At 38.5% G+C, this 12185-nt stretch overlaps 1 protein-coding gene across 5 annotated transcripts in view; it reads right to left on the reverse strand.

Moving 5' to 3' along the window:
- Nucleotides 1-12185, reverse strand: part of LOC142358610 (disks large homolog 1-like) — a 126406-nt gene that overhangs the window by 79144 nt on the left and 35077 nt on the right. For all 5 annotated transcript variants that reach the window (XM_075410055.1, XM_075410054.1, XM_075410053.1 and 2 more), the window contains exon 4: nt 9445-9635. In XM_075410055.1, the coding sequence (XP_075266170.1) occupies nt 9445-9635 (191 nt within the window). The remainder of the gene's footprint in view (nt 1-9444; nt 9636-12185) is intronic.

Here is a 12185-nt window from a genome sequence, read left to right on the forward strand (position 1 = left end):
GGTATGTTATGTTTCAGCTTTTATCCACAATCTGATTCTCTAAATTAGTCTACCTTATAGGACGGAAAACCGAAGCTGCTGCCGTGGCACCCAAATTAAGCGGAACAATTCATCTGAAGCCAATTTCGAAGGTGTTGAACCTGAATTCAAAAGTACATGAAAACCCTAACCCTGGTGGAGTTGATGCGAGTTTAGATTTGTCTGACGAACTTGGTATCTCGGAGAAATCCTTTCTTGAAACAGGCTTCAGTTTGAGTAATGAATCCCCTGATGGGCCGCCTTTGAGCAATTTCTGCAAAACGGCTAACAGTGCAGTTGTTTCGGAAAATAGGAGCAGCTTGAATCAGCTGTATGCTGCCTACGCTCATGGTATATCCTTATTGCCTTACTCTCTTGGCACTCAAAACTTTTGATTCCATTAATTTTTCATTTGAATAATTCTCAGTTGCTTTCTTTTGAATGTTTTTCAGACTGTTAAAGATCGGCGTTGCCTGTTGAGAAGCTGGACATGGACACGGAGTTGACGGACAGCAACTAATGTTGCAAACTGCTACCTGAAGTCCTTATGCTGCTATCTGTGTAGCCACAAACGGTGATATATTTACAAGATGCCCGATATTCGATGTTGTCTTTGGTGCCTATTGACGCATCTTTAATATCACGATACTGAATTTTTGCATTGTTTCAAAGGTGACCTTTAGTTCTTACTTTGTAATTGAACTTTGTATCTGTTTTTCCTTGAGAGTAGCTAAGTGGTCAAGATTTTTTGTCCATAGTAGTGTTGGTGAATTTTTCTCAGATACCATGGTTATTAAGCCTTGAAAAACTTAATTGGGTTTTCAATTTGTGCGAATCAGTGTTGTTATCTGCTTAGAAAATTCGATTTCTACCTGAGATTTGAAGAAAAACAAAGAAGATAAACTATGCTGGCCTATGACTGAGACTATTGACTTGAAGCGCTCTTTCAAGAATTATTTGAAGAGTTGATTCAGGAAAGATGACAGTTATTTGACAGTTGGGCCCCCATTTTGTTTGCCCGGTAGATAAAACAACGAAGTCTTTCAGGATTTTTTTTCAGATTATGAGTCAAGAGATTAAAAAAGCGTTTGATGAACTGTTTGCTCTAAGTCATGCTAATCATTAAAAGTTTCAAGAAAAACTGGAAGTAAAATACATGGAAACCAGTTCTTGAGACCTATTGCTCTGGGATACAAAATTGAGGTTCATCGGTCGGCTGCAATACTGAAGCGAGATCTTCTTCAAAATATAGGTTTGTTTTGGCAGTTATTGTAAAACTTTGAACAGACTTTCAATTTTGAGCAGGACATTTATGTTTTTAGCTAATGCCACAGATAGAACTCCTGTTACCTGGGAAATAAAATCCAAGGTTTCCAACGGTGATGTAGCATTGATTGCAAGTTCCCCCGATTTCTCAAGTTTCAGAGAGTGCTGAAAAAGAAATTGGGAAAGAATCTCCAAGGCATCAGCGGAAGCGAAAATCAAGTCCTGGTTTCCAGAAGTTTGTAAAAAATGTCAACTTAAAGCTCTTTTGCTCAGAAAGCCCGTGAAGCTTTTTTGTGTTACTACTACTGAACAGTTGTTGCATCAATGAGCTACATTTGTTTGTATTGTCTTATACGCTAATTGTTTTCAAGCAGTTGAAGAGGTAATTTTGGTGACGGTTAATTGTTTTCTTTAGTTGAAGAGGCCATTTTGGCAAAGTTTTTAGTTTTGACCTAATTGGATAAAGTCTTGTCGCTCGGTTTCTGATGCATCTTTGTTCTTCAGATAATGGCATGCTCGAAATGTGTTTTGCCTCGAGTTGTTTGCATTCAATCAAAGCCTTGATGACCACTATTAATTTTCTGTTCGATTCCCTGAGGGATGACATTCTCGGCGAATTGCGATGCCTGCCTGAGGAGAGGGATGAACTTCTGCAGATTTCATTTGATTGGCAGATTCAGTTGAAACGCTGTCTGGCTAATGTTCTTAAACTTGTTCAACGCTTCAAAAGGTTCAACGGAAGTACATTTTCTCCCGGAGGGACCTGAGCTCTGTTTCCAAGGTAACTATTTTCACCAGTTGAACATGTATTTCCTTGCAGTTGATTAACCTTTGAGCTCAGAGTTTTTAACTATCATTTGGCTGCAGCACTAAAGCGTTCTCGGATCTTTTTTTGTTCTTTAAATTATGAACAGGTTTTCCGAGATGTTTTTTTAGCTAATGACAGCAATCAAATTGTGTCGCAAGAAGTACAAACAGGGGTTTTCAATTTGGATCTGGCTATTGTCGCCAGTTCATCAGATCTGCCAAAAGCATCAACTAGCGTTGAGGGAGATTTGATGAGGGAATCTCCGATGCTTCAGCTTGAGAGAAAGTCGAGTCCTGGCGTGCAAAAATTTGCGGACAATGACACCTTGGGATTGTTTTTAGAACAAAGCCCATAATGTGAAGTATTGACAGTACTTAACAGTTATCACTTCGTACAATCAATGGAAACAGCTCTTCCGTATTTGATATTCTGTAAAGTTATTTTTGTACGTAAGAAAAAACACTTCATAGGATTTATCTTTTTAAATGGACTGCCAATTCAGCTCAGCTGCTTAGAAAACTATTTTCACTATTTTACCTAAATAACACTATTTTCAGGTAATGACATGCTCTAAGAGTTATCTTCACCTGGATGATATGCTGAGGCGGTATTACATTCCGCGCAATGCGGAGACGCTTAGAGAACTTATTAGTCGACTTTTTAAGGTAACATTTTCTGATGTTCTCTTTAAGATGTCATCAAAATCTTCTAACGTCTCTCATTGCAGGATACCTTCACAGAGCGATGTGCTCTGGTGGCTGAGAAGCGTCGTCACGATGCCCAGATCTTGAATTTTCTCTGCTTGACATTGTTTAAAGGTTTGATTGGTTCTGATATTTGAGTTCAATTTGTGCGGTTATAATTGGAACTCCTCTCTTAAGTCTAATATTGTTTTTTAAACTGTTTAGGAACAATTATTGCAGCTGGAACAAAATACTGTTTTTTCTTCAGCTGTGGAGACGATATGAAGTACTACCTTTGTGCCTCGGAAGAACTAGCTATCATGGATTCTCAAATCCCGGTTAAAATTGGCACGCCTGTGGTACTTTCAGTTTTAATTTGGACAAGGATTTCAAAGCTGGAGACTTCGTAATCGTTTTGGATATTGTAAAATGTAAATTAAGGGTGTACTCGCCTTACTCAAAAAAAGATAGACTGATTTTACTTTGCCGGGAACATGGTGCAATTGTTCACGAGTTTTTTCCCGTCCAATTAGCGTTTGCAGCTACTGCTCATTCTTTACAGGGGGAAGACTTCAATCGTGTGCCGGTTTTCTTGCGATCCAATAACTAAAATGTGTTTGAATGGTGCCTGAAATCAAATATTTCTTAACTGGCTTTTTTGCAAGGCTTATCTTTAGCGATTACGATTTGCCTTGGAGTCCTCAGTCGGACCCAATTTTTTCTATTTCAGGTCTGAAATGGAGCGCAAAGAAGTTTTTAAGTCGACAATGGCCTCTATAAATAACAATTTCGATGAACTTAGAAGAGCTGTTAGCGTTTTTACTAACAATACTAACTCCGAAGGGTCCATTCAACTTCTCAAAGAAATAATCTCTTGGCAAGTTCAAATGAAGCGACGTCTGTGCAGAATTATGTGGAACTATCTGTGCTCAAGAAACTGCTCGGATTTGAATGTGAATATAATGCGTAAAGCTCCCGAGTTTTTATCTGAGGAGCACAAGGACAATGTTGATTCATTCTTTCTGTCAACCAGTCAGCGTAAGTTATTTGAACAGAAACATATAGAAATCACGGCTTATTGACTTGTAGTTGCAGACCTTGAAGAATCCTTGCTCGACGAAAGTTTTATGCAGGTGTTCATCGACTGCGATTCTGCAACTGTAGACTCGTCTAAAGGTGAGAAACCAGCGCAATCCTCCCTTCTATTACTGATTCAAGTAAATTTCTGTTTACAGGAGGGACTGAATTGAATACGAACTCCGCAGCGACGACTAAAACTTTCAGATGTCTTTATCCTCTCGATTGATGACAGAGTAATTGCATCTATTGATAGTAAAGTAGAGTGGTTGATAAACTTATCAAGTATAATTGTGGTTACTTTCGCATGTCGCGATTTAGTAAAAAAAAATCTAAATGATATTACTTGTTTTGCTTTTTTCCGTGAGGTTTTCAGTTGCTGCACTGTTTTTCTCGGAACTTCAATTTTCCAACTTTTTATTATGTTTTTATTACTTTTAAGGTCTCATGAGCTCATCTCATCTAATTGAAGAAGTTCAGCTAATGCTCTATAAAAACAGTGAATTCGGTTGTAAAATGGCAACAATGGTTAATCAAATTGACGGCATGCCCCCAGAAATCTCAGACCGCATAAAGTTAAGCTCAATTCTCTGCAAAGTGAATAACAACAGGGCTCTGGTCACAATGAAGCAAAAATTGAAGACAATTTCAGGTCAATGTTGCGGGAATTGAAGTTTGTGATAAAGATGATTCCATGGAAGGGCTGACATCTGATTATGGTTCATCGTAGAGCTTCCGTTTTGAAGTTATCGATTGAACTGCTCAATAATTTTGATGCTCTGTACTTTTTCCAATCAAATTTCTCAAAAAATTGAAAACACTTGTGTTCTGCTTTTTAGCGTAGAATTTCAATTTCGATTGACTTTGCATTCTCTTATCTTGTAGTGGTGGTAATCATAACTCTTCAGCAAATTCCTCTCAGGCTAATTAAAATGATTTTTAAAGTACTCGTTTTTCCAGAAGAAGCTATGTCGTCATCATCCTCCTCCGACGGCCATTTGAGTTCAATCTTGTCAGCCTTCCCAAGTTTGACACCTGACGAAGCCTCGAATCTCATTGTCATGCAAAATAGTTTACATAATGACTATCGGGTGACAAAATTAGCAAGAGCAAAGAAAAAACTAAATTTCCTGAGAAAATAGTTAGTCAGTCTCAGGTATGTATGTGTCATTTGACGTTTTGGATACAAAAGTTTGTTTATTAGTTATTTTTTCAGCTGAAAGCTATACCAATTGTTACCGAGGACGTCTTGGCTGTGGTTGCTACGCTAAATCAGAGAAAGTAGGAACTGAAAATTTTAATGCAATAGAATTAGATGAAAGTTGCAGTTCTGGGTGTTGCAGTTATCTTCGACTTACGCAGTTCATGCCACTTGCAATTTAGAACAGGTTAGTGTTTTTTCTGTTCTCAAACTCGATAGATGCCTCAATTTTCTGTTTTCAGGACACTACAATGGACCAGGTGACGAAAACTGTTGCCATCATAGCTGACCGGAGCTTTGAACAGAAGCCTGAAAGAGGTGATATATAGGTTAAGTTTCCAAGACAATTTTTTGACGAAAAAATGTTCTTTCTCAGGATCAATTGATTTCAATGGACCCAAGAGCTTCACTCAGACAGTGGACGTTCAAACGAAAAATATTCTAAGGGAGACAGTTCAAGCAGTTCAAAACATCCCAAGCCGACAGGCTCTACGAAGAGCTAAGAAACGAATTAGCCGGCTAAAAAACCGCGTTCCGCGGGAAAAAAATCTACTTCAGGTAGAGTATTTTCGTTGTATTATTTAGAAGAAAAAGGACTCTTCTCATCAACAAAGTTCAGGGACAAACTTTACAGCGGGTTGCAGTCTGGTTGGAGAATCCTGCTTTCAGTCACGGTCAGTTTTATACGGCAGCTTCCCGAGTCAGTGATCCCGATCAGATTTCGTTTTTTGTTCCTGAAGATTCGCTCACGGATGGAATTGTTAGAACCAAAAATGTGGTTTACCATGAAGTGCTTAAGTAAACGTTTTCTGTTTTTACGTTTTTGCCAAAACTCAGACAATAATACCGGGCAGCTTCCTGAGTTGCTGATGCAGTTCAGATCCCGTTTAATGTTTTTGAAAAAATGAGTAATTGTAATAGGAGAGCTGGATGAAAAACATGCATGCTTATGATGCCTAAATATCCGGGCTCCTTGTGTGCTCTAATTTCATACTTCGCTTATAATGGTCAGTTCTATTGGACAGATTCCCGTATGTGGTACACATCATTTTTCATTTTAATAAGTTTTGCACACTCGTTAACGGGGTTTTCTGATTAAACAATGCGGGTCAGATATGTTTTCTTTGTTGAAAACTGTGTAATGAACTGATTGTTTGAGCAGAACGAGAGTCTTTATGAATTTTTTATATATACTGCTGTTTGTCTTCGCGAGATGGTTCTTTCATTTGCTATTGAGTTGCTGATTGTTTGGAGTCGATGAGGAAATATGTATTTCCAGTTTGCAATAACCGGTGCGAAGACTTCCCTTTAATTTCTCATTTAAATAACTCACGTTTTTTTCAGTTTGAATTGAACTTCATGATGCTTCGTTTCCTCTTCCGCCGTTTGAAACATTTTTATGACTTAAAAAAGAATTCGAAGATTTTGTAATTCATGATGACTAGCGTAACGATTGTCTATTCTTGCTTGCACTCTCCCCCTCCCCAGCCAGTGGTCGGTGCGGCCATGGAGACTCTAGGAGGAGCGCCACCCGACTGAAGATCAAGTCCACCGAACTCCTGATTTATGGTCACTGAATTACTTTTGACGATTTATCATAAAATTCTCAGCTAAATTGCTCATTTTTTTCCTTGGAGGCCAAACGCCCGGTCAGCGAATTTCCGTACCACCACTTAGGAAAATTGACCACCAGGTCGTTTAGACAACCATAACAAAACAAAGTTAGCAACAGTTTTATCATAATTGGTCAAAACATTTCTGAGCAAAAATGTTATCGAAGTTTGCCGTAAACTATAAGCTAATTAAATTTGGTGAGATGAACGCGAAGTTGGCCAGAGTAAAAATGAGCCGACGTAAAAGCAAGGATAGTTATGTAATTGTTGTAATACTTTAAATTAAGCGTACTGTTTAAATTTTGTAATATAACCTCAAACCATCAAAGGAAGTAAAAACGCAGTTTTTCAATCATGAAATATTTGCTAAAGCCAGCTCACCGCTGCACATGGCCATGCCTCTCATTCACTGTGGGTTGTAATCCTGAAACCGTGGGACGATTATCGTGGCGAGGCCGCAACGCGCGCCCACTAGCCTGTCAAATAGTAATTCATCAGGATACTAATAATTTGTGTAATAAAAAATTGTTCATTTGAAAAAAATATACAGTTGAAACATTGGACCCGTCAAAATGCAGAGAAATTTTTCTCATTACTTTTAAACGATCCTATGATCCCAAACTATATTGTACTTTTACGTTTATCATTTAAAGGTCCTGGTTCAATGGTAAGTTGAAATGCCATGCTACCTAAGTCTCTGCTTTTTATTATATCCTGGTTTAGAAAGACCACTTCTGGATCGACGGTACTAAGTTGTCACTCAAAAAGATAGTAAGTCGCCACAATTTCGTATTTGTTCTTTAATTTTTATTACAGACATGTGCTAAGTTAAGTTGCCGCTACGTAAAGTTTTGGCGAGAAGGCAAAGAAATAATTTATCCAGAGCATGCGAAATTTTGATTCGCGTAACTTTTTCAGCAGAAATATTTCAACAGTATTATTTTTTTGAAAGCTTAAACAGAAAAAATTTTCATCACAAGTAGTGCTTTAACGATTTTCAAAATTTATCACATTCAAATTATCAATCAAAGAGCTTCAATAAATATGAGCGAAAAAACGCAAGAGACAATTTCTCACTCGAAAGGTTGCTGCTCTCCAGCGTCAGTAAACAACGTCATTTATATTATTGCACTGGTTTTAGATTTAATTCTCCTTGAGTGTCTTCGCCCCGATTCGTCCTTTTCAACCGACTCCATAAGGGTGGTTCGAATGTCAACTTTCACAGGCCAATTAGTTGCCTATTTGCACCAAAAATCCAGAGCAAATTTATTTTTCTTCCTGCTGTGTGGTCTCAAAACAGAAACGGCCAATGGTACCACCCAAAACAAAAGCATCAGTTGTATAAGTTGCACCTATTTTCTGACTTGTTGAACGAACTTCGAACAGCATTGTCTGGCATTCGTAAAAATCTCATTTTCCCAGAATTCGCGCATCAACAAATGGCGCTAGCGTATCGTCATTACCATTTTGATCCGCAAATCTTTCCAAGTAGTTCGAACCTATGTCGTTCGAAACTCACCGAGAATTCCTTTATTAGCTCTCATGACTTTAGAGTTCATGGCAGATTCCAAAAGTTCTTCATCGCAATGCCCAAAATTTAGTTTCAAAGCAATTTTATGGATAATGGTAATAGAACCGCAAATCCAAACCTATATAATAAAGCTCAAACTGTGGGTATCCTGTGGAAATCTAAAATTAAAACGTGAAAAACTTAGTTTTCTTGAATAGCGCAGAACCCAGGAGGGTAAATCCTCCCTCTGGGCAGGAATACGTTCAAGCCATCATAGCCTCGTAATAACTGCACCTGACTAACAGTCTTTTGTCGCACGTTCGGTTCTGACCAATCTAGTTTGAGCATTTTAGGACAATGACCTTTCTGGATTTGTTCGCTTTACCATGCTGCTCTATGTGGCTCTTAAACAAGCGCTTCGAGAGGCCCCTTAAACGTGCAAAAATTTTGTCCCATAAGGAATTTTTTAACGAATGTGTTACTATATGAAGGCTTCGATAGTTGTTACTAATTTTGGGAGTTGAGATGACTGGCCGCTGAACAGAGAAATGTTTTTTATATGCCTTTAGATAAAACGGGTCAACGTTTCTGACATCGAAGGTTGCCATTACGGGCCTGCTAGTTAGAAGTAAAAGAAACGAAGAATTTCAAGCAAACAACTAAAATTATTACCAAAATAATTTAGTGTGCTGTTACTGGTTCGATTATTAAATTGCTTTCCTCTAGATAGAGGGGAGAATCCTGTAATCGATGCTGAATTCGAATAGAACACTACATAAACATAACCGAATAAACGTCGGAAGAATTGCTCTCGAACAACTAGTGGGAGCTCTAATCATTTGCAACCTGCTTCAGTTGGGGGAGGGGGGGCTAAATGGGACTAAGAAGTTCAATAGTGGTCTTCAAATAACCACATTAGAGGTTAAAATATACCACTATTGAGAATTAAAGTGAAAAATGGCACCAGTTTCGGCGTATTTTTCATTTGACTTTGTATTAAATTGCCGCCAATTGAGTTTAGATGCTTGAAATTGTGATTGAGAGAGAATTTTAGATCACGCGAAACGCAAAAAGTCAAGGGCGTAAAGTAAAAGTCACTCGAAAAGTCAAAACCCCTCAAGCAAAAATTTCGCATAAAAAAGACACACGTTTACAATAATTGCTATGAACTTCGTTCAAGAGCAATTAAAAACTGCAATCTCAATCTAACCGACATTTTTTGGACATGATTACTCAAAAATTAACTATACGGATTACTTCAAACTTACTTGCACAGGCGGCGCATAGCCTGGCACAGCATAGCCTTGTACCAGATCCTGCTTGGGTTCACTTCGGGGCATTGTCGATTGTCCTCCGCCCATTGGACGATGCTGTTGCATCATGGGGTCAGGTGGCGCTCCATGCACTCCCATCGAGTGACTTCGACTCAACTGAGGTTCTTCCATTTGCACACCAGGGCCTAAGCATTTAATACATGCAAACCATTCGTAATTACCATAACTACCATAATTAAATAATTAACATTAAATCAATCGGTATCTTTGTTTAATGCTCATCGAAATTGTTCATCAAACTTTCTCATACTTCTTCACCCTTGAACTTACGTGCCTTAAGTACAATAAGTGGCAGCAAATGATGCTATTCAAATTCTTTATAAACCACTTGACTAATTTAAACAAACCAATTTTGACGCACTTTGAGCTAACTGAAGTCTTTTAGTAGTCAACTACCGTGAAAGTAGAACCTCAGATCAAAAGCAATCTGGATCACGAAAAAAACAACGTCCAAACGTCCAGTGTTAAAAAGTAACTCGAAAAGTCAAATCGGGAAGACGAAAATCGCCCCGACAAAAACCGAAGAAAAACAGCAGGACAAATTTGGTTTGCGAACTTACAAATTTTAACTACAAAGCATTAGACGTCACTGAAATTGAAAACGTCAATGGTCCCAAGAATCATCGATGGAGACAACGAATAGAAAACATAGCTGGTAGATTGCCAGAAAATAGCCGCAATAGTTTCGTAGATCTGCAGTCTCAAAAAAACAGTAAAAAAGACAGACCAAAAAATCGTCTTTTCATTGAAGGCTGATATGTTATATTTTGATTAAAAATCGGTATAAGTTTTTGCTGCCTCTATTTGCTGCTCTCAAATAAGCTTCATTTAGAGTAACACACACCCATTTGACTTAATCTCTGAGTTAAAGTAAAAAAAAGCCAATTTCAGAGGGAGGAAGTCATTTTTGAGAGAGGTAAGTCAAGTGTGACCAAAAATTTAATCACGCGAATGAACAAAAAAAACTCGCTCCACTAAGACCGAAAAATGACGTTACACACGCATTTCAGTTGAAATTGCATTAACGAACGAACAAAAAGCAGATTTGAAGTGGTTTTGACATCATATGGTCGTAACAAAAATCGCGACGACGAAATAAAAAACATAGCAGGACAAGTCCTAACGGACAATTCAAAGAATTTTCATTGACTAAACAAACATCTAGAACTAAAACGGACTATGAGCGAACTGGAAAACCATTTTCAAAAAAAAAATCAGATCAAAAATTTAAAAAAAAAAACAGAAAATCAATGTCAAAATGTCGCATGTCAAAACAATTCACTAGCGAGAAATGTAAATTCGGTTCATACAAAAAACTAGGCCTAGAATGAACTACGAATGGAATGGGAAAACCATTTAGAAATAAATCCGATCCAAAAAATTGGAAAAACAGTAAAAATCAAAGTGAAATTGCCGCATGTGAACTAGCGAGAAAGCTAATTATTGTTCAAACACCGTTTTCTCGCTCTACTTCAAAATTAGAGCGAAAAAATTTCACGCCGCAAAAGCACTCGCTTTTACGCTCCATTTCCTGTTTCGGCGTGACCAAAATCACCACTCCAATTTGACTTCAAAAATCATGAAAATGTGTGAACAGATCTTAAAAAAAAAGACAGCGCCCCAATACAATTCAAATTCTTTGAATTGTAAAAAACCAAAAGAAGGCCAATAATAGCCCCAGCTATCGCTGTGCGGCTAAAAAAACATAACCGACTAACGTCGGGCGAATTGCTCTCAAACCACCAGCGAGAGGTGGGCTTCGTTAGTAGTTAGCCACGGTTTAGTGAGGCTAGCTTTAGCTTAAGTGAAGGAGCGTGAGGTGAGCTCAGCGGCGGCGGCGGCGGCGGCGGCGGCGGGGGGGGGGGGGGGGGGGGGGGTAGTGGTGCAACAGTGGGGTGGGGGTCTACGGTGGGAGGTGGATCTTTGGCTGCACGGGGCCCTTACAACCTGAACGATGAGGAGGGGTGGAGATGGGGATATGGGGGGTTGATGTGGGGGCGGAGTGGGGTGTGTGATCAATTTCTAAGAACCATCCGTCACACCATAAGTATAAGTCTCCCAAACAGTTTCTGAAAATCGCACACTTAGAGACTAATGAGCTGAAAAGCTCTATGGTAACTTAATACCCACAAAGCGCAACCTCTTTATCCCGTTTCTGAGAACGAAAAGTCGAATGGGTCTGAAGAAAAATCCCATAAAAAACAACAGGATTAATATAATTGGTACAAACTTCGTTTGAGTGCAAATAACAATATTTCCTTGAAAGTGCTAGTTAAGTCATTATGATAAAACTTCAACAAAAATTCAGCGTTAATGAGGGTAATAAATGATGACATCACGCCACATAACAGCAGCTGAAGTGCAGCATCAACAAAGACTTAAGGAAAGACAGAGAAATAGAGTGTGAGAGAGATAAAACGTGAAAGAGGAGGAAAAGGAAAGAAACCCAACCGACAAAGAGAGAGAGAGCTACGAAAATTTTCCATGATCAGATTAGACTCTGCAACTTTTAGTTTTCTAGCCTTGCTGGTAATTAAATCACATAAAAAACTGAAAAAGTGCAAAATTTAAAAGTTTCCAGATTTGAAAAAGTTTCAAAACCATTTTTTGTCTCTGGAGTTCTGTCATTTCACCCCTCTGCAAGACTTGGAAAGTGTCGTTGGCCAGTAATGATC

This window comes from Convolutriloba macropyga, chromosome 2 (genome assembly GCF_964194025.1).
Source record: "Convolutriloba macropyga chromosome 2, txConMacr16.3, whole genome shotgun sequence".
NCBI lineage: Eukaryota > Metazoa > Xenacoelomorpha > Acoela > Convolutidae > Convolutriloba > Convolutriloba macropyga.